Source organism: Oncorhynchus tshawytscha, linkage group LG19 (genome assembly GCF_018296145.1).
Source record: "Oncorhynchus tshawytscha isolate Ot180627B linkage group LG19, Otsh_v2.0, whole genome shotgun sequence".
Taxonomy (NCBI): Eukaryota; Metazoa; Chordata; class Actinopteri; order Salmoniformes; family Salmonidae; genus Oncorhynchus; species Oncorhynchus tshawytscha.
Window position 1 is genome coordinate 24,200,420 of NC_056447.1, and position 23,376 is coordinate 24,223,795.

At 48.3% G+C, this 23,376-nt stretch overlaps 1 protein-coding gene across 3 annotated transcripts in view; it reads left to right on the forward strand.

Moving 5' to 3' along the window:
* The window catches only part of LOC112218500 (zinc finger protein 423), a 154,635-nt gene that overhangs the window by 121,536 nt on the left and 9,723 nt on the right, over nt 1-23,376 (forward strand). For all 3 annotated transcript variants that reach the window (XM_042301488.1, XM_042301490.1, XM_042301489.1), the window contains 2 exons: nt 15,990-16,121; nt 17,909-18,024. In XM_042301488.1, the coding sequence (XP_042157422.1) occupies nt 15,990-16,121; nt 17,909-18,024 (248 nt within the window). The remainder of the gene's footprint in view (nt 1-15,989; nt 16,122-17,908; nt 18,025-23,376) is intronic.

Consider the following 23,376-nt stretch of genomic DNA (forward strand, 5'->3'; position numbering starts at 1 on the left):
CGTGTGGAGTCAGATTTCAGTGTCACAAAAGATTATCAATATGCTTTAATAAAGTTCCTCAGACTCTCAGACGTGTTTTGTAGTCTGATTATGCAAATAGCATAAATGACGCAAACACATACTGCCCTGTAACACATTCGTTCTGCAGACACCACACACCCCACAAATGGCACAGAACAGAGCTGCCAACACACAACCGCCCAAACAGCTAGGCAGGGAGGCAGGGAGGCAGGCAGGGATGCAGGGAGGCAGGGAGGCAGGCAGGGAGGCAGGGAGGCAGGCAGGCAGGGAGGCAGGGAGGCAGGCAGGCGGCCCGGTGGCCCCCAGGAAGTGGGGAGAGTTGCTGTTTGATGTTGGCAGCTGATTAATGAGATGTGAGGAGTGGGATTTTGATGGGTGCTCTCTTGTAGCCTGTTTCAGGATTCAGCTTGGGGGGGTGGAGAGGACGTGGGAACTCTGCACCCCCGTTGGTTACCCTTGAACACTCTGTGGAGGTGTTGACACGCCCCGTGCTCTGCTAACTCATGAGGGTGCTGTCGCAATTAAAACAGCACAGCAGCGCTCCTGCAGGAGAGGAGAGCATCCTCTCCACACGCACCCTGGCTCCACTACCAAGAGGGAAGGAGGGAGGGAGGGAGGGAGGAGGCTTGAAGAAGGTAGGGGAAAAGGATGGAGCTGGAGAAGAGAAAGGAATCCATAGAGGGACTGCGAGAGAGAGCGTGATGGAGAGATGAATGAATGAGGTAGTGCAGATGGACTGAGTGAATGGGAGATTGACAGCGGGAATGAAATCAGAGATGGTGTAGATGACGAGGGAGAGGCGGAAGTCACAGAGAGGTGATGCGGAAGGAAGTCGGTCCCTGAGCTGCATTGTTTTTACCTACCTGTTATACCACAGTCAGTTTTAAGCCTGAATTCTGTTCTGACGCATCAGGCCTGGTTGGCAGTGAGGGCTCATACTGGGACCAGCTCTTTAATTAGATCCTGATGAGGACCTTCAGGAAAAGAACCAGGTGATTGGACTTCTTATCCAAATAATTAACTCAATTAAGTCATTAAAACCCTGGGCATAGCCTAGCCCAGAACTGCCTCCTCTGTGCCACAGCAGGTATCCATCCCTGATCTCACTCTCGCACACTGCAAGGGCTGCCTGCAATCTCTGTGTGCCAGTGTGTGTGTGTGTGTGTGTGTGTGTGTGTGTGTGTGTGTGTGTGCCTGATGTGGGCTGAAGGAAACTTATTCTGTTTTTGTTTTCTGCATGATAGTGAGATACTGAGATCACCAACAGATCAAACATGTACGCACACACACACACACACACACACACACACACACACACACACACACACACACACACACACACAGGTAGGTAAGTTAATTACACTCAGCATCTGGATGTCCGTATGTGTGCTAGCCTCTAGCTGCAGCGTGGGTCTCTGTGGTTCTAAAAGTGCCCAGGTGTATCATGGGGGATTAGGCTGGGGCTGCTGTGTGTGGGGGATTGGAGAGGGGCAAGCACAGAGCGCAGGCAGGCAGCCGTTAGTGACTACACGGAGATCAGCCATCCCCTCCCTCTTGAGTCCCACCTCACCTCACCCAACAATGCAGAGAGAGAGAGGGAGCCAGGGCTGTATCCTATCACATACTGTACCTTGCAGAAAACCACCATCTCAACCAACCCACACACACTATCTATTTATTACCTTAAATGGGCACCGTCCATGTTCATGGAAATACAAAGCTCCTCTGACATGTATTTGGCTAATTGTGTGTGTTGAGTATTTTGTTGTTGTTTTGGAGGGGAGCCCCCCTCGTTGTGTCTGGCTGCTGACGGTGTCCAGGTGTGCGTTAGGCTGCAGAGCGTGGAAGCACACATCTGGATGAGGATGAGCGCTCTGCACCCAGATGTGCTCCGCCACACACACACACTCCGATTCACACACACACACACGCTGGCCAGTTTTTTGGCTGATTTTATGATTTTGAGAAGTGGAGCAGGGGGCGACATCAGCTGCCTGTCAGGTGTCTGTATGCTGCAAACAGATGTTATTTTGATGAGGGACTGAGAGGGAGGGAACAGAGAACAAAACAACAATGATATTATGCACAGGCTCCCCCTCTGCCCTCACGTTGACTGCAGCTCCAGCTGTTATCTCTGCATAATGTGTTTGTGGTCATGTGTGTGTAATGTATGTTAACGTGTGCAATTTATAAATTGCATACGCTGTTGGACGGGCACACTAAAGACATATTTGTAGACAGGTCCTTTCTGTCACTATTGTATTTGTACCAGTGAAGTTGTTAATTCCTTCACTTGCAAGGTCATCAGAAGTTCATGGTAAGTGTGATCTAGGAACTTCTTTCACTTCTTTCACAGAGTCCACCAGAACAGGATAGAGGCATTCCGATGGGATTTGGTGCCTGTGAAATGCCTCTGACATTTTCCATCCACTTAAGGCGTCCGCATGCTTCAGTTGGGCTGGCGCCTAGCCGAACTCCGCCAGGCAAACTGAATGAGTGTGCCCACATACTCTCTTAAAAGACCTTTGCTTGAAAAACAAGAACAATAGTACTGTTTGTCCATTTTGAGATGCCGTAGCCAGTATACACTTCCTTTAAACTAGTCAGAATTAATCTCAGAGAACTCAAGAAATCTGTCGTAGATTTTTTTTACATTTTTGCAGAGGAGATCTTTGTCACAAATGGCGTCATTTTTTAATTGTTTCAGCTAGGAAGCATGCGGACGCCTTTACTCTCCCTGTCTGCAGTCACTGTGCAGCTCTGGAGACACAGACCCAGACAGACTCGTCCGACAGTCAGGTACAGAGAGGAAGTAGGAGGGTGAGGAATAGTAGCCCCTCCACCTACTGCCTCCCTACATCTACCTGGTTGTCAGCCTCAGTGTGTAGGTGACACCACATTAGCCCTGGCATGGCGGGAGAGCCTTTGATTTGACTGAGGGCCTGGGACACATGAGCTTGCTTAGGGGGATAAACAGCCTCTTCCCCCCTCCTCCTCCGCCTCCTCTCTCCTTCTATGGGGGGGAAGTAGAGAGAAAGAAGGAGGCAAAGTTCAGATGAAAAGGCCCTCTAAATGGGGGAGCTGACATCCACTCCTTTGTTGTGGATGTGTGTGCATTAATATTGATTTATTTTGACTGGGGGTCTATGAACATCTTGTTTGATGTCACCCTCAGGGGAAGGTCTCCCTCCACATGACCTCATAATGCTCAGTCATCTTTAATAACTTGCATCCTTGACACACTGATATTAATATTAGTGTGTTGCTTTAGACCACAGATAACCTTCAAACAGCCCTGGTTAGGAGCCCCTGTCCGGCTGCTAAGTGGTGTCGTTAGTACACAGTGCCGGGTGAGGCAGGCAGGCAGGGCTTGGGGGCTGAGTGGTAAGCTGTGTGTATCACTGGTGCAGTCTCACCCTGTGGCCATTGTGAACTCTGGTGCCTCTGCAGACTGATTGCCTATGTTCTGTTCTGTCCTGCACTCCACTCCACACTGCTGCTAGTTAGGCTTGAATTCTTTCTGCCCCTCTCAGTGCGGAATCCCAGAATCATTTGGGAATCATGCTCACAACGAGACGCTTTTAAAAGACTCTGCTGCTACTCTAACTCACAAACAAAGTGGAGTTAGGAATTCTGGGAGAATGAGTTCCAGAGGAGAAGGGCATTTAAGAGCATCCTTAATACACTTGTCTTTTCCTACTACTTTTTTGAGGAAAAATGTACTTACTATGACTGACGTGGTTGTCTTACCTAGCTATCTTAAGATGAATGCACTAACTAAGTCGCTCTGGAAAAGAGCGTTTGCTAAATGACTAAAATGTGAATGTAAAAATGTTCCTCCTTTCTCTGACATCAAATTGTTGGGAGCAAAGTGCTCTGCACTATAGGAGGGACAGCCATTTGTGGTTTTATTTCGGAGAAACGAACGCTTCTCTTCCTGGTATTACAGAGCTCTCTGGTCACACTGATCACACCGGTTTGCCACCATGCTCTACAGGTATTTGTGCCTGCTCTGATTCCTTTGAATTGCTGTGGAATTATTTCAGTCTCACACACCGATATGCCCTCACATGCAGGAGCCGTGATTGGCAGCAATTTCCTTTCCGGCACTGTTCCCAGTATGATCTCCAATTGATAGGAGTTGTGAGTTGAGTTCCTCTCTCACATCATAAAATATATCAGAGCTATGGGGGACAGAGAGTAGAGATCAGGATGACCAATTACATTTGGAATATGGATTTTGTTTTCCAACAAGTCGTCTTGTTCTATCGTCTGGACTTGGTTCCGTTTTACTTTTTTCCTCCCCTTTCCCTCCAAACCCTAACAGTAGAGTCTGCGAACACACACCAGCCAACATACACGCTTCGTGAAGAGACAGAGGGAGGGTTGTAACAGTTGATGCTTCTGGCAGAGGTTCACACGCACGACCTACACATGATCAGTGTCTTCATTAGAGCTGCAGTACTTCTATGCACTCTTTTTTTTGGGCTTTGGATGCGCTGTCTGTGGTGTGTGTGTCTGTTTAGTGTGTGCTGGGATGTCTATCTGTGAGTGGTGTGCTGATGTAGAGTGTTACTGTGGGCCGGGCATGGAGGGCCTGAGCACAGCCCAGCGTGGTGGGGTTTGGCTGGGCTTGGCTCGGTGCCGCCCGGCCCAGTGTGGAACATCCAGAGGCAGCACACAGTTGGGCTCAGGGCAGGGGGCGGGACAGCCAAGGTCACTCCTACTGCTCCACTCACTATTATGGCCACAGAGCAGGCACTCAGCCAGAGACCATCTCTACATCTCTCTCGCTCTCTACATCACTCAGATGTTCTCGCTTTATTGATATGAGTGAATCAATGTTGCCAAGGCATTGTACTGGATGGGAATTAAATTAATAATTACATTCTGCTTGGATGTTGTATTTATATTTTGATGTGTGTATTTTTCTGTACTCTATGTAATTTGTGGCGCATCTGTAAAGGAGACCTTGGTCTCAGTTTGACTCGCCCCTCCCCCCAAAATCATTTAATAAAGAATTCCTTTAATTGTCTTTCTCCATTTTCCCCCAGATTTCCCCTGGTATATAGTTATCTCCTCTACCGCTCTATTTTTCTCTACGTCCTCTCTCTCTCTCTCTCTCTGTCTCTCTGTCTCTGTCTCTCTCTCTCTGTGTCTCTCTCTCTCTGTCTCTCTCTCTCTGTCTCTCTCTCTCTCTCTCTGTCTCTCTGTCTCTCTCTGTCTCTCTCTCTCTCTCTCTCTCTCTCTCACTCTCTCTCTCTACAGATGGACACATTTGCAGGTTAACTTGAACAGCAGGAGGTGCATTATTAGCATCCTGCTGCTTTCTCATATTTGCTCAGATTCTTTCTCCCCCTCCTTGGCGGCCAGATAATTCACAACCAGCCGGCCAAAGACTGAGTTTGTGTTTTAATGAAAAAGGAACAACACAAAGGGAAGAGCAGGGCGGCAGGCACACACAATCCTGGCTGCCGATCGCTAGCTACAAAGTAGGTTGGGATGTCTTTTGCATATCTGTGTGATCGCTCAAATCTGCTGTCGTTGGGGTTGTTGTTTGTGATTATTTCCCCTCACAGCTGAGAGTTGGGCTGGGGGTGGGGGACAGGAAATTAAGTCCCAGGAATCTGCCATCTCCCTTAGGGAAGAGATGACAATGAGAAATTGTTGTGGAATGGTTCGTGGAGATTGCTTTTTAGCCGCATTTGGGAGATCTACCGTGGATAAACCCCCCCAGTGCACCCAGGGGCGTAGGATTAGGCATTCACATGCATACACACATGTATACAGATGAACACACACACACATGCACCACAGCATGGTAGGATTAGAAATACACATATAAAAGCATAGTATTGAACAAATGTGGACACACACACACACACACCAATACACACAGTGCAGTGGCATTGTTGGCCTGGCTGTGTGATATGTTCTGTTGAAGGCCATGTCAGGAACAGGGAAACATTCTCTCAGATGAAGCTGTCTTCAGTGTAGTGATGGTCCATCACCACTATGTTAATGATCAACAGTGTGTCTCTTTGTGCAAAATGTGTTTGAATACTATACTACTACAGACCATCTCTTTCAGCTAGTGAGGGTAGTAAAAGTGCCTTGTGAAGATTGATGACCAGTGGTGTTAGTTGTGAGTCCGGTCAGGTGCCTTGACTCTCTAGCAGCCCACAGCGCCAGGCCTCAGATTCAATAAGTCTTTCTCAGACCAGGGCTGTCCAGAAACACAGGCCAGCAGCAACCAGGCCTCAGATTCAATAAGGCTTTCTCAGACCAGGGCTGTCCAGAAACACAGGCCAGCAGCAGCCAGGCCTCAGATTCAATAAAGTTCTCTCAGACCAGGGCTGTCCAGAAACACAGGCCAGCAGCAGCCAGGCCTCAGATTCAATAAGGCTTTCTCAGACCAGGGCTGTCCAGAAACACAGGCGAGCAGCAGCCAGGCCTCAGATTCAATAAGGCTTTCTCAGACCAGGGCTGTCCAGAAACACAGGCCAGCAGCAGCCAGGCAGAAGCCTATACCATTTACAACACTCCTAATTACACGATCTACATAATCTTCAATCACCCCAATTAGCAATCTGTGATGGGTGTGTTTTGTGTAGATGTATTCTGTATGTGTGTTGCAACTATTAAAGTTGAGTCTTGAGCATGGAATAAGTGCGGAGTTCCACCTTGAAGTCTGTGGGCAGCAGGTTAGATCAGCGGGTGTATGCTAGACAGCAGTGCACGTTGTATGAGCAATATCAATGAGTAAAATAACCGTCCTATTTTCCTTCGTTTACTTGGTTTAGTTGTCTCCTTATTACAGATTCTTAGTTTTTACAGTGTTTTGGCACAGATCAGTTTTGAAAACCTTGTCCCTCAATCTCAGAAACAGCTGTGTTTGCCAGCAATAGCCAGAGAAAGCGCCAGTCACACAGATAACTGTATAAAAAGGAACACATTATTCACACCAGCCTTGATTACAGGTTACAGTCAACCGTTGTTGCCATGGTGATTAGCTGTAGATACAGAACAGAAGCGCTTGGTAACCTGGTTGGATGGGTTATGATGATTTGTGTTGCTGCTCTCAGTGGGAACTATCACAGAGTCACAATGCCTTCCACTGGAGAGAGTGATGTTGGTTGTCAGTTAATTAAGCAATAAGGCACGTGGGGGTGGTATATGGCCAATATACCACGGCTAAGGGCTGTTCTTAAGCATGACGCATCGCGGCGTGCCTGGATACAGCCCTTAGCCGTGGTATATTGGCCATATACTACAAACCCCCGAGGTGCCTTATTGTTATTATAAACTGGTTAGCAAAATAATTAGAGCAGTAAAAATAAATGTTTTGTCTTACCCGTGGTATACAGTCTGATATACCACGGCTGTCAGCCAATCAGCATTCAGGGCTCGAACCACCCAGTTAATAATGTCAGTTAGAACGTACACTGAGTATACCAAACTTTAAGAACACCTTCCTAATTTTGAGTTGCACCCCTCCCCTTTTGCCCTCAGAACAGCCTGAGTTTGTCAGGGCATGGACTCGACAAGGTGTCGAAAGCATTCCACAGGGAAGCTGGCCAATGTTAGCTCCAAGTTGGCTGGATGTCCTTTGGGTGGTGGACCATTCTTCATGCATATGGGAAACTGTTGAGCGTGAAAGACCCAGAAGCATTGCAGTTCTTGACACACTCAAACCTGTGCGCCTGGCACCTACAACCATACCCCATTCAAAGGCACTTAAGTATTTTGTCTTGCCCGTTCACCCTCTGAATTGCACACACACACATCTGAACGGGACACCATCCATGTCTCAAGGCTGAACAATCCTTCTTTGACCTGTCTCCTCCCCTTCATCTACACTGGTTTGAAGAGGATTTAACAAGTGACATCAAGAAGGGATCATATCTTTCACCTGGATTTGCCTGGTCAGTCTGTCATGGAAAGAGCAGGTGTCATTAATGTTTCGTACATTCAGTGCATGTTCCCAAATAGCACCTTTTAATTGTAACTAAGGTGTTATGTAGGGCCTGTGTGTCAGTGTCTCATCAATGTGGTCTATCTGCAGCCTTTATGGACAGGCTGTGGGCTGATAATGTGGGCTAAAGGACAGAGGCATATGGAAACATATGGATGGGGTCAGTAAGAGGTAGAGGAGGGAAGATGTAGAGCACCACTTGAAATAAATGGAGGCCCTGGGAGTGACTTGCACTTATAAAGACTTATCATATGGCAGTTTTATTGGGGCACTGATTAGAACTATTCCCACATGGGCACTTCTGAGCATTCAATTAACATTCAAAACACAAATATCTGTGCATACATTATACTCCCCGCTCATAACAATCCGTCTGGGCTGTTTGGTGTTGTTATTGTGTAAGTTTGACATTTGAAAATATAATTTCCATATTTTCCCCCTCGCTTTAACCTAGCTCTGACAGATAATTGATTGTTGGGTTTGGATCATGCAAGAAAGGCATTTCACTGGACTTGTGCACGTACATTTAAAAAAAATATATATATATTTTTTTTTTCGACCCTGAGATTTAAATTGACGTATAATTTACTTTTTGATTTGCAGTTTTTTTTCTTCCATGTGGCTGTGATTATTTTTGACGTGTTCTCAAGATCCCTAAACATAATCATCTTGTCACCATATAGGCTGCTAGGTGTAAGCCGAGGACACGCAGCACTTCCAGGCTTATTTAGTTGATTATTTCCCATTTCTCTGGCGTTGGCTGGGGGGTCCCTGCCTGTCTCTCTGTGTGTTGCCTCTTTATCTGTGTGTGGGGGGGGGAAATGAGAAGCAGCTCTCCCAGGGAGAGAGGCCTGGATGCACAGCGGGCGGCCAGGGCTGCTGGGCAGGGGGCACGGGACTACTGCCTAAACCTGATTGGTGGAGCCCAGGTGTTGGGGAGGAGGGATGAGATGTGATTGGTTGGAGGTGGGGAATTGGTGTGAGGAAAAAAAGAGTAGTGGTTAGTAGTTCAGTAGAATAGGACTAGCAGGATTATTGAGGACCTTGTCAGAGATGCGGGGGTGTCTTTGAGATGAGGGATTCCAGTCCCAGAGGCTGTTGTACTATGGCTTCTGTCCTGCAGTTCAGAGTGAGCAGTTTGGTCCATTTGACCTTGCAGTGTGTCAACAGACCCAATCAGAATGGAAAACCTTGGCACCCGGACATTGTGCACCTATCATGGTGGACATTTTCCCACTGTTCCCCAAGTACACCAGTCTTTAGGTCACAAGCTCGCCAAAAGCGTGTCAAGCAGTGGCGGTTGGTGCCGTTTAAGACGAGCGAGGACGATCATTTTTTTATGAGTATGACCTTATTTCTATTAAAGCATATTGGATGACTGCCATTCATATTCCTTTCGCCCTGTTCAATGTAACATTGATAGGTTTAGACTACTACATGATACTCAAATTTTCCCTATACCCATCATGACGTTGATACAACCTAGCCTATGAAGGAAAGTTTACAACATAGGTGCACACAGGTTGAGAGAAAGATTTGAGGTGACAGACAGTGACATACCTCCTTGCACACTCTTGCCTGCATTTAGCTGATCTAAGGTGTAATCATTAGTCCAACAGTTGCAAACGAGCATTTCTATTGGACTAATTCAGGAATGTTTATCCTCGTCTCGTTCTGTTTGCTTATTTTTTATACACCCCTGATCACACACAAACCATTCACTTTCATAGCCACACACGATAAGGAATGCAACAAGTTGTTTGTGTCTACCCGCTCTTCTCTTCTCACCTTTTCCCTTTGCTTATGGACTTCAGTGAACAACACATCAGCTGTCTGTAACCAACCGAAACAACCTTTCCATGCCAAACCTTCATATCATAACTGTTACACACAGCCTAAGTCGTTGTCACCATATTAGCGAAAGTAATAGTCAACATAGATAATAGAAATAACATATTAGTAAACCCGCTACAATCATGCAGTACAGTCCGTAAGCAGTTAAGCTGTTACACCGGCGGGCCCCTGTTTTACTAATAAACCAAAAGCTTACATTGACTTGGAAGAGTTCCAGTGTTGTGTTGTCATAGCCAGCTACAGTAGCTAACATATCATCCCTCTGTTTGAGCCGGGTGTTTTGAGTAGGCTAACCTAGCTAGCTGCATTTGCTAGCTAAGTGAAAGTGGGAATAAAATATGAAATATAGCTATCGCTCTCTCTCTTGCTCCTCCATTTAAAAGTGGTTAAACTACAGTGCCTTGCAAAGTATTTCCTATTTTCTGTTTTCCTATTTTGTTGTATTACAACTTGTTATTTAAATGGATTTTTATTTGAATTTCATGTAATGGACATACACAAAAGAGTCCAAATTGGTGAAATGAAAAAAATAACTATTCACCCCTTTTGCTATGAAGCCCCTATAAAAGATCTGGTGCAATCAATTACCTTCAGAAGTCACATAATTAGTTGCACACAGGTGGACTTTATTTAAGTGTCACATGATCTCAGTATATATACACCTGTTCTGAAAGGCCCCAGAGTCTGCAACACCACTAAGTAAAGGGCACCACCAAGCAAGTGGCACCATGAAGACCAAGGATCTCTCCAAACAGGTCAGGGACAAAGTTGTGGAGAAGTACAGATCAGGGTTGGGTTATAAGAAAATATCAGAAACTTTGAACATCCCACGAAGCACCAATAAATCCATTATTAAAAAATGTAAAGAATAGGGCACCACAACAAACCTGCAAAGAGAGGGCCGCCCACCAAACCTTACCTTAGGCCAGGAGGGTATTAATCAGAGAGGCAACAAAGAGATGAAATATAACCCTGAAGGAGCTGCAAAGCTCCACAGCGGAGATTGGAGTGTCTGTCCATAGGACCACTTTAAGCTGTACACTCCACAGAGCTGGGCTTTACAGAAGAGTGGCCAGAAAAAAAGCCATTGCTTAAAGAAATCAATAAGCAAACAGATTTGGTGTTCGCCAAAAGGTATGTGGGAGACTCCCCAAACATATGGAAGAAGGTACTCAGGTCAGAATAGAATCAAATGTAGCTTTTTAGCCATCAAGGAAAATGCTATGTGTTGGGTTTGCGCCAGACCTTTCATCATCCCGAGAACACTATCCCACAGTGAAGCATGGTGGTGGTGGCATCATGCTGTGGGGATGTTTTTCCTCAGCAGGGACTGGGAAACTGGTCAGAATTGAAGAAATGATGGATGGTGCTAAATACAGGGAAATTCTTGAGGGAAACCTGTTTCAGTCTTCCAGAGATTTTGAGACTGAGGCAGAGAATCACCTTCCAGCAGGACAATGACCCTAATTATACTGCTGAAGCAACACTCGAGTGGGGGGTGAATAGTTATGCACGCTCAACTTTTACATTTTTTGTGATATTTCTTGTTTGTTTCACAATAAAACATGTTTTGCATCTTCAAAGTGGTAGGCATGTTGTGTAAATCAAATGATACAAACTCCCCAAAAATCTATTTTAATTCCAGGTTGTAAGGCAACAAAATAGGAAAAATGCCAAGGGGGTGAATACTTTCGCAAGCCACTGAATTGTCTTTCTCTCCGAGTCAACTAGTCACCACATTTTATGCGCTGCAGTACTCGCTAGCTGCAGCTTAGGCTTTCAGAACTAGATTCATTATTTGATCCTTTGATTGGGTGGACAACGTCAGTTCATGCTGCAAGAGCTCTGATTGGTTGAAATATGTCCTCCGGAAGTTGTCATAATTACTGTGTAAGTCTATGGAAGGTGTGAGAACCATGAGGCTTCTAGATTTTGTGTTGAAGTCAATGTACCCAGAGGAGGTGCTAACCTACAGTGCTGTTGTGGCTACTGTCGACCTTCATTGCAAAACAGTTAATGTTTCACTATTTACATTTTCCTGAAATTTACTGAGGAGTATGGTCCTCCCCTTCCTCCTCTGAGGAACCTCCTAGTGTCAAGGAATTGCAGAGCTTTAAAAGTTATTTTGATGGAGGGAGTTGGTGAGAGGAGGGGGAGATGATAAGAGTGAGTCAGGGGGGGGAAGAGCTGTGATTATCTAGTGTGCTTTGGAAAGAGAGTTTGTCTGTTTGCATGAAGGTTGGTTTCTACTGGGTGGAGAGATCCAGCATCCTACTGTTATGTAATCTGATAGGAGATTCCAAGCCGGTCAGCTCCATATGCTGTCCACGTCTGCCAAAAATATCTGGAGCCGGAGACTCCATCACGCTTGGCCGCCGGAGAGTGCGCTCCGGAAATATTTACTACAGATAATAGGAAACGTGTGAACCAGAGCCGTGGCCAGGAGAGAGGGAGAGGAATGAAGAGAAGAATAGAAAGGGATAGTCACTAGCAGAGTCACTAAACTGGTGAATAGTGATGACTGATGGACGGACTGGCAGACGGAGATTTTGTTTGTGTGTAAACAAGATGTTTGTGTCAGAGAGAGATTGAGTGAAGGCGCATGAGAGTCTATGTGTGGGTGTTAGGAGCTCCAGGGATCAGCGCAGCATTACAGCATTCTGTGTGTGTCTGAGAGGGAGAGTAGAGGTGGAGAGCTCTTGGGACCCCTCCAGCTCTGCAGCAGGTGTGTGTGTGTGTATACTCTGGCCCACATTGCCGCCCCACCACCATGGGTCAAGCTCAAAATGCCTCCGTTTCTCCCTCCTCTCCCTCTGTGTTTCCATGGCAACACACCTTGAGCTAGCCCCCTAGAGGAGCCAAGCACCTCCATCTCACCCCCTCAACCACTCAGCCCTCCTGCCCCCCTCCCTCCCTCTGCTCTCCCCTGGTGTATCTCTTGCCGTCCCTGCCATCAATCGCCAGGCCAGGTTTTAGGCCGCAGGGCGAGGGGAGTGGGGCCGGGGCCCTGGGGAGGCCCAGCTCCCAACCAAGGAGCTCATTTGTGTGCCAGTGCACGCTGCAGGGTGTTGTGGGTGGGTGGGGGAGAGGAGCCGACAGGGGGAGGTGAGCTTGTGGGGGGGGGCTTGTGTAGACGGGACTGTCCCCGGGGAGGGCTGTGAGTCAGGGCGCCACCTGGCTCCCTCTGGTCAATTAGCTGGAAGCACATTGGCTAAGCAGCAACAGAGGCAGCCGCCATGCCGTAGCAGTGTTTGTGCAGGATAAGAATCCTGTTCAGTTGGTGGAATAATAATTTAGGAATAATACATAAATATTGTTCCTTCACACCTTTCCTTTCTCCGTTGCTGCAAGGCCCTCAATCTCTCTATCCACCTCAGTCTGTATTCCTTTACCTTCTTTCTTTCCCTGTATCGCTCTTTCTTCTCCCCTCTCTCTTCCTCACTCTCCCATCCCCTTTCCATGTCTCACACTGTCTCTCTCTCGCTCTCCCTCTGTCTCACTCCCTCTCTCTTTCCCATTAGTGTCCTGGCAAGCCCTCATCAGTAATTCTGCGTATATGTGGCGGCGTCATGCCATTTCTCAATTAAGATGGTGCATACCTTAGGAGGTGGGGAAGGTTTTTTTTCTTCCCCCCCTCTCAATCGGAGTTAAATGTTCTCCCGGTCTCTCTATCTCGCCCTCACACACTCTCTCTTCTTCTCTTCACTCTGCATACTGATCAAGCCTCTTAACAGATCAGTGTGTTTTTCCCCGTTCTTTTCTTTCCTACTCTTTCTTCCTGTTCTCCGTGTCTGATCTGTGGTGCAGATAGCTGAAGTGGGTCCTTTTGAAGGATGAAATGTCCTGTAGCTATTTAACCTCTCCCTTCTGCCATACTAATGACTGCTCTATATGCTGCTACTACCAAACATGCCTACACTCATCCAACGTGTCAAGTCTGGAAACGTCTTACTTGTGGTTAATCAATTGAACCGGTTGGTGCTAGTAGTCTAATAGTCACAGAATGGCAAAGATAAGAGGTCAACCACTAATAAGGATTGTATGTATGATATTCTGCATCAGTGATTTGTATAGCAGTGTAGTACAGTAGTAATTAGTAATTACTGTATATGTTATGCACTTTCTGCAAGTTGAATATAGTTTGGTTTTGTGTTCTAGTTTAGGACTCACCTTCACCAAACCTCTGCTTTCCTTCCCTCCCATCCTGCCCCAGCGTGGGCCTCCCGGGGTAGCAGCCATGCAGCTGTGTGGCCGTCTCGCGGATCAAATGCTCTCTCAGACACAAAGCGGGTCATCAGGATGTTTCAGGGTCCTGTCATCTCTCCATGGTTCCCTCCCTCCCCCACCCACACACACACACACACACACACACACACACACACACACACAGCCCAACCAACCCAGCCCCAGTCCGCTTTGTGCCTGTCCGTGCACGGCTCACCAGCCCTGCCTCCACTCTCTGAAAGGGAGGACAGACAGAGTACACTCCCCACTCACTGATCAAAACCACTGTATTTGTCATAGAAAATACATTACTTTCGTAGGACACACACACAAAAACGCTTTGGGCCCCCTCACTCTGCGCCCCCGGCCCTTGTCAGACAGCCCAATTATCCCCCTGCTCTCTGTACTGAGCTCTGTTCTCTCTTTACTCATAGTTGCCTTCAATTCTCCTGATGTCTCCCATACATAACCCTCATTTCACCTTGGTTTTCACTTTTGGACCTGTAGGCTAGATCTATTGGTCAGTTGGTGTTTAAAGATCAGTATTCTATTGGTCAGTTGGTGTTTGTAGGTCAGTATTCTATTGGTTAGTTGGTGTTTGTAGGTGAGGATTCTATTGGTTAGTTGGTGTTTAAAGGTGAGGATTCTATTGGTCAGTGTCTGATCTGTGGTGCAGATGCTGTTGATTGTGGTTGTGGCTCTAGGGTTTTCTCTCAAAGACAGTTCTGAGGGAATCTCTCTCTGTGTCTCTGGGTTCATGAGAAATTTCATCTGCTGCTTCAATCTTGCCTCAATTTAATATTTTAATGGTAATCAACCTCCATCTCAGGGTGGTTTGGGACCGAAAGGCATCCCACCAAAACGTGATGTCTTTGAGGAAGCAGCAGCGGGGACGGGCAGAGCAAAGGAGTGCCCTCGCCAATCCCCCTAAGCCCCGTCCGCACCCAGCCCCCCTTCCCCTAGCCATTCAGACAGGGATTAAGTCACCCTTGTGGAGGCCTTTGAGACAGAGAGGAGATTGGAATCAGTGGAGGTGGTTTGGGTATGGGGGGTCATGGGGGTGTCAGGGATGTTTGATTGAAGACTTTATCAACCCTGCGTGCCCCTGTTGCTGAGCAGCGGGGCACCTCGGGGCATGGGGGGCTGTCTATGGTGGGACGGCAGGGGAGGCTGCCATCAGGGGGGACAGAGACCGGCGGCGGTGTCTTCCACGGTTCGGGACTCAGCGAGGGGCTAGGATTGGGGCGCAGTGGAGGCAATATGATGGCGCGGGGGCGGGCGCGGCTCGGTCCTGTGTGACGCTCGGCCGATAAGGCGGGAGCGTAGGCACCCAGCCAGGACCCAACGCCCACCTTTCATCTGTCCCACGGCGGAGGGGGCCGCTGATGGCATTCATGCAGGCTTAAAATAGAGCGGCGAGCAGGGGGAGGGCACATAGCCCAGACCACTGGGGGTGGCAGGCAATTACCGGCCGGGAGAGAAGAGGCACTGGGAGGGGAGGGGGGGAGTGGGCCGGTCACACAGGCCAGATCTGGAGAGGATGGAGGGAAAGACGCAAGGAAGGACGGACAGCCCTCTCTTTCGGATTCAGACCTGGACCTGTAAGTGCAGGATCATGGTATCCCTCTCTGGGCTCTGTGACAGGGACATTGTGACCAAGGCAGAGGGACAGGCATGTGTTGGAGCTGTGCAACGTGCTGCAGCATGAGCAGACAGGCAAGAGAGAGGCAATGTTTGAATTAAACTGCTATACTTTAGTACACAAACTTACCTGTACATGAGCTTACACTTTTCCTTTTTTGTCTGTGTATGAGTGAGAGTGTGTGTGTTTGACGATAATGTGTGTGTATAATATGTTTATCCCCGCCTTCACTTTCTGACCCTCCTTGTTGTATGGTGTGTTCTTCTTTTACAGAGGAAGGCATCAATCACGAGTGCAAGCTGTGTAACCAGATGTTTGACTCTCCGGCCAAGCTCCTGTGTCACCTGATCGAGCACAGCTTCGAGGGCATGGGCGGCACCTTCAAGTGTCCCGTCTGCTTCACAGGTGAGGGGTCGGTGTGAGGCCTCAGAGGGGGGCCAGGTGGAGGGCAGTCAAGGTGCTTGAGTGTCTGACCAACATTAACATACACACAGAGACACGATATGAACACATGTTCCACTAGAAGGCCCTCACACAAAGTTGCACTGCACTGTGTCGCCCATTGAGTAGCAGAGATGCTAATACATTGACCCAGATAAATCCTCTCCATCTCCTTATTCCTCTCTCCATACCTTCCACCCTATAACCCCTCATGTGGTAACATGTCGTCCTCCTCCTCCACTACTGAATTGAACTGTATTAACGATCAGTTCAGTGGGAGGTAAAGAGTTGGGTTGGAGAGAAGTCCCGTCTCAGGAAAGACATGGTAGTCCATGTAGTAAGTAGCCAATATAGAAAAAACTCACTCCATACATTGGAATTAAGTCCATTGTGCAAGAAGGTGAAAATATTATGACAAATAGCCAAGTAGACCAAGCAGACATGTTCCACAGAGGTCAACTCTGTGCCTCTGAGATGGAGAACTCAGGTCCTTTAACAGTCCTGTCGTGCTGATGGGAAAGTTAGAGTCGATGTACCCATGGTGCAATCTGGTGAGATGTCCCCCTTGAGTAGGCCAGACTCCCTGTGACATGGTCAGCTCCACTCAGTCACAGCCATAGTCATAGGGCAGGGAAGGCCTAGCACAGAGACTAGCCCAGTCACAGTCGGCATGATTCCGTCAGAGGCACAGTCACAGCGACCATCACAGGGAACCGGCACAGGGCTGGCCAGGTGTAGCCAAGACTTTCAGGCCAAGCAGAGCGGCTCAGGGTTCTTCAAGCTTGGTCGTGGTCCCCTGTGTCTGATGTGCCCCGGATCAGAAAGGCCCTGAGAGGTCAGAGAATAAAGAGCAGGTTGAAAGAGGAGGGTAACTAATCCTCTGTGGCCGTCCGGCTGTTTTAAAGGCCCTCTGTACGTGTCCTCCGAGTTAAGCAGCCTCTCCAGGCAGCAGGCTCAAAGTCACATTGGACTTCTAGCTCCGCTGTGGGAGTCAGAAATCATTATAGACACTGAGACACAGACATGGCTGACCGCAGCTGAGACTAAATGTTGTCTGTCTTTATCCATTGTCTTCTGCCTGTTCTCTTACTTCCTGTTTGTCTGTCTGTCTGCTTTTTTGTATGTTTCTCTATCAATTGGACATCCCAATCCCTCGCTGTCAGTCTGAGTCTACCTGCTTATATGTCTGTCTGTCTGTTTCTGTTAGTCTGTCTGCATCAGAAGCTCAGACCATGAAGCAGCCCCCCGTCTCCCTCTCAACAGTTGTTTGGTTGTGTTCTCCCCCCACCCTCACTCCTTTCCCCCACAGCTACACAACACTCTTTTTTAAAAGTTGAACTCTATTCCTGTGCGGGTTATGAATAAGTAAGAGGATGCTGCTCCTTTGGGGAGGGTTAATAATTCAGACTCTCCACACACACACACACAGCAAACTTAAGTTTACTGAAACAAAACATTAAAAAACCCAGCTGCCTCCCCATCTCTCCATATCTAATCCCCTCCCTGTCATCGCTCTTTTCTCTTTATATTTATATTTACGCTGTTGAAGTTGTTGTTTTAGTGCAATGAGTGTCTTTCCCGCACCTCTGTATTTGCACGGAGAGCGACAGATTCCCACTATTCCTCCTTTTCCTTTTCCTCCAGTTCATTCAGTAACCTAGCTCACTGTTTGGCATAGCTCCGCCCTGTCACTGGTCTTTTTCATCACAAACCAATCATCTGACACGCCCTCTCCTTCTCCCCACCCCCAGTCTTTGTCCAGGCCAATAAACTGCAGCAGCATATCTTTGCCGTCCACGGTCAGGAGGACAAGATCTACGACTGCTCCCAGTGTCCACAGAAGTTCTTCTTTCAGACTGAGCTCCAGGTCAGTACTAACTACATATAGACACAGACTGATGTCATCTCCCAGCAGCATTTCTGCCAGGCACCACTCAACCAATATAATCTGAAATCATATGATCTGACTTCAATAATAATTGCTCCTAATGGAGTAAGTAGGTTATCAATATTTTTTGTCTACCTCGGTTAATGGTCTTCATTACCCGGATTTCATTGCAGTCTTGGACTCAGGGTATACCTGCACATGTTTTGTGGTATGGTTGATTAATGATTTGAAGAGAAAATGTGTAACTTCCTTATGGGCATGATTAGACCCCAGTGCACTGCTAATCAATCAGCTCTCCTGCTGGGTTCTTTGTAACCCAATATTAGACCTCTGATTAATCATTTAATGAATGAATGAGATGAGGTCTAAGGGCATTCCATAGCGACTTCATTCGAGATGATAACTCATGGTCAAATGACTGTACCTGCGTAGCATGTGTCCCGCGTCCGGAGCTACATCCATAATGGTCGACGTTCTGGTGGAGCGTTGCCGTTTGAGCAGAAAACCATGAAACCCAGTGTTTAGATGCTAATCCTCCCTCCCTCCCAAAATCTACAGCTCATATGGATGGCAATGTTTTGTTCTCGCTTTGCACACACACGTTTCCTCGACTTCCCCTCTGGGGCAGCATGGTGCACATTGCAAGGCTGATTAGCTAGACAAACAGGTGTGAAACACAGACTGGTGTGTGCGCAAAGTGAGAACACAACATGGAATCCATGTTTTGGTTTTGATTTGGGGGATGGTAGAATCTAACAATTGGATTACATTTTTTCCTGGGCACCGCTCGGCCATGCAGACGACGACCTCCCAATTGGAACCATCTACCGATTATGGGTATAGCTTCGGGAAGTGGGAAAGCATCGCCAAACAGGCACAGACACAGGTCGGCAAATAACTTGCAAGTGTTATACTGCTAGACAGAGATACAGTATACTGTACAATCTCTGTCTAGAAGCTGGGCTAGGCCCTCTGGTGTGCGCACACACACACCTCCCCTGATGCGCATACACACACACACCCCTCCCCTGAAGCACACACACCCCTCCACTGACGCACGCACACACGCCTCCCCTGACGCACGCACACACACCTCCCCTGACGCACACGCACACCTCCCCTGACGCACACGCACACCTCCCCTGACGCACATGCACACCTCCCCTGACGCACACGCACACCTCCCCTGACGCATACACACACCTCCCTGACGCGCACACACACAGCTCCCACTGACGCACACACACACACCTCCCCTGACGCACACACACACACACACACACCCCCTGACGCACACACACACACACACCTCCCCTGACGCACACACACACACACACTCCCCTGATGCACACACACACACACACCTCCCCTGATGCACACACACACGCACACCTCCCCTGACGCACACACACACACACACACTTCCAGGAAACCATTACCATAGTGAGAGGCCATCATTTAGATGCCCAGCCTGGTCTCATAGACTAGATGTAACACAGTAAACGAAAATCAAGGACACTCCATGAAGTATGATATGTTACGATTGGTATGGTTACATAAGACAGATGGTTACTTAAGGCAAAAACAAAAGGAGGGTGGTTGGTTGGGGTCAATAGGTGGGCGTATAACGTGAACGTCTAGAAACCCAAAGGCTGCGTGTTTTAATCTCATCACGGACAGCTTTAGCATTTTAGCTAATTAGCAACTTTGCAGCTTACTACATTCTAACTACTTAGCATGTTAGCTAACCCTTCCCCTGGCCTAGCTAATGTTAACTAACCCTTCCCCTGGCCTAGCTAATGTTAACTAACCCTTCCTCTGGCCTAGCTAATGTTAACTAACCCTTCCTCTGGCCTAGCTAATGTTAACTAACCCTTCCTCTGGCCTAGCTAATGTTAGCTAACCCTTCCTCTGGCCTAGCTAATGTTAGCTAACCCTTCCTCTGGCCTAGCTAATGTTAGCTAACCCTTCCCCTGGCCTAGCTAATGTTAACTAACCCTTCCTCTGGCCTAGCTAATGTTAACTAACCCTTCCTCTGGCCTAGCTAATGTTAACTAACCCTTCCTCTGGCCTAGCTAATGTTAACTAACCCTTCCTCTGGCCTAGCTAATGTTAGCTAACCCTTCCTCTGGCCTAGCTAATGTTAGCTAACCCTTCCTCTGGCCTAGCTAATGTTAGCTAACCCATCCCCTGGCCTAGCTAATGTTAACTAACCCTTCCCTGGCCTAGCTAATGTTAACTAACCCTTCCTCTGGCCTAGCTAATGTTAACTAACCCTTCCTCTGGCCTAGCTACTGTTAACTAACCCTTCCCTGGCCTAGCTAATGTTAACTAACCCTTCCCCTGGCCTAGCTAATGTTAACTAACCCTTCCCCTGGCCTAGCTAATGTTAACTAACCCTTTCCCTGGCCTAGCTAATGTTAACTAACCCTTCCTCTGGCCTAGCTAATGTTAACTAACCCTTTCCCTGGCCTAGCTAATGTTAGCTAACCCTTCCCTTAACCCTTCCCCTGGCCTAGCTAATGTTAGCTAACCCTTCCCTTAACCCTTCCCCTGGCCTAGCTAATGTTCGCCACATCGTAACATATCTTAAATATTGCAAATTCGTAACATAGTACGAATTGTAATTCAGAACATATCATCTGAAATGGATGATGGACGTTCACAAATGATTGCATACCAAATGTAACATATGATACTAATTTGAGTGTCCCGGATTTTCTTTTTACTCTGCTATGTCTACCCAAGTCCACGTTGCGCAACCACATACTTAAATATATATTAGTACACCCACACTTATACTAACTCGTTCTGTTTTAGACACAGAAGACACTGACACACAATAATGTCCAGATCCAGCCACCCCTCCCCTCCATCAGGTTGACTTCCTTCCCTCCCTCCATCCCCTCCTCTCCTTCCCCCCACCCTCTCCTGGCAGGGTTCTGGCCATGTTGGGTCGTTAGGATCCAGACAGATCGAGGAGGACCCAGCTCTGTATAACTCACTCAAGAGTGGGTCCAGTGGGCAGCTGGGGTCAGCGTTATTCTGCCCTGCCCGTGGCTGGATCCATCATCCTGAGAAATGAGCTACAGGCTGGAGGATGGACCCACCCAGCCGCCTGCTACTAACACACCCTCCCTCCCACTCTTCCTCATGTGGCTCCTCCCCGCTCCACTAGGGTGGATGGTAGAGGAGAGGGTCTGTGTGTATGCTAGCCCTGGGAGTGAGCTTCCTGTGAGCTTAATGTCCAAATAATATCAATGGCTCCATTTTGGGGCTATGACCTAAATCTCCTGACCGGTCCACAGAGCCCTCAAGCCCCCCCCCCCTTCCGTGACAGTGATGTAGGGCCGGCGGCAGTGGGCATATGGCCGGTCAGTCCATTTAGCAGCAGGAGGAGTGCTGGACCCTGTCGGTCACTGTCTGCCTCACCCCGAGGCCGAGCGACTGAGAGATAAACACCAGCCGATCGCACAGTGTGGCACGGCCCCCTCTTGTGCCTCTCCACCTTTCCACACTCCTCCATTTTCCTCCCTTCCTTCCATCCTGGCCACACCTCTCCCCTCCTGACCGGGTCACACCGTCAATAATAAGTCATTTTCCTCTCTGAGCTTCTTTAAGTAGGACCACTCACTCCATCACCAAGCTAGGAACACCATACTCACATGGCCACAGCAGCATCCTCTGATGAGTGTGAATCCTTCTTCCATTTCCTGGCCCTGTTCCATATCTGAGCATTGACTCCTACTAACCACCCCCACCCGCCAGCCCACCACTCTGCCTGTCCCCAAGAGGAGCAGGTCTAAGTGGGGGAGATGGAGTGGTCTGAGTGGGGGATGTGGGCTGGTCGTGGAGGTTCGTGGTGAGGCTGGTTGTTGTGGTGTTTGTGTTTAATGAGGTCTGAATGGATGGCTGGCCTGGGCTGTGCCGTGCTTGGGGTTCCTTACCCCAGCCCTCTGAGGGTCCACCCAGGGCCACCCTCCTTTAATCCTTCAGCCTTCCCACGAGCCTTTGGTGGGACACGTCACTGCATCATCCTCTCTCCCTCATGGCCACCTATCCCACCTCCCTTACTTTTCTGAACTCTCTTGCTTTTGCCTCCCTCTCTTTCTTTTTCTCTATCCTAGTCCCATATGTACCAGCCCCCATGCATATTTTAGCCCCTCTCAGCTCCTCTCTCCTCTAGTCCTTTGTGCCTCTCCCCAGTGCCCCATAAATAGTCCAGACGTAAGCCGGTAAATAAGTGATGCTTATCGTCCCTGATCAGCGCTGCTATACCCAACCTGCTAGATCTGGATTCCTTTACTGGAAACTTCAGAGACTTGGCTTTTTTGTGGTTGTTGTTTGTCTTCCCCAGGTGCCTTAGAGCCTCCACCTCCCCGTCTCACCCCTCTGTGCTCTGCTGTCATTGGCTGACCACATGGCTGAGCTTTACACTATGCTGGTTAATTCAACCCTCAGGGGGGGCGCTCGCGCTCCCCACCCAGGCCAGCACACCCCTCTGTTGGCATGTGTGTACACTATTTCCTTTAGCACTAGTAAATATTTAACTCCAGTCAGCAGTTTAGAATAGGAGGGGATGGGGGGAAGGAAGGAGGGGGGTCCTCTGGCTTGTTTGTTTGTTGATTCCTCCTCCCTCTACATCCCGAAAGTGTTGAATATTTAAGTGCAGTGCATTCTCACACAATGCTCTTATAATGGTAGGAGCTGGGGTTTGGGTCTTAGAGCAGAGAAGGCACACGATTAACATGCAGTGTCTGATCTCTCGGTCTGCCTTGTTTGATTGGACAAGTTGTGCACTGAGCAGTGTCTTTGTTAGCATCGTGTATGTTCACGTTAGGAAATGTGTCTGTTTTAGATTGCGTTGCGCTATGGAGTCTAAGTAGTGCTTTCTTTAATAGTCCTTGTCTATGCTCGCTGCCGTAGCTACGCTACAGTGTGTCAATATTGTAGTGTGTCTCTCTGAACTAAGGATGTGTTTTTGGATATGTGTGTAGGTGGCTGGGGAGTCCTTAGTTTGATCACCATGGCGTGCCACAGTGTGGAGGCAAGATTTGATCTAGGTGTCCCAGTGGCGGTGTCTGGTTGAGTCCCAGCTGCCCCGCTGTGCAGAGTGTCGCTCCATGTTATTAGAATGGGGACCAGGGGGCTCTCTGCAGACCTCACTTCCCCACTGCCCCCCCCCGCTTCCTCCCGCAAGCTGATTGGCCAGCTCAGAGAGATGCAGTCTAGGGACTGCATGCACCACATACAGGATACAGCTGTCTGGCTTGGCATACCTGTCTGTCTGAGCTGCACCGCAGAACACTATGGTCCACTGTGGTAGCCTAC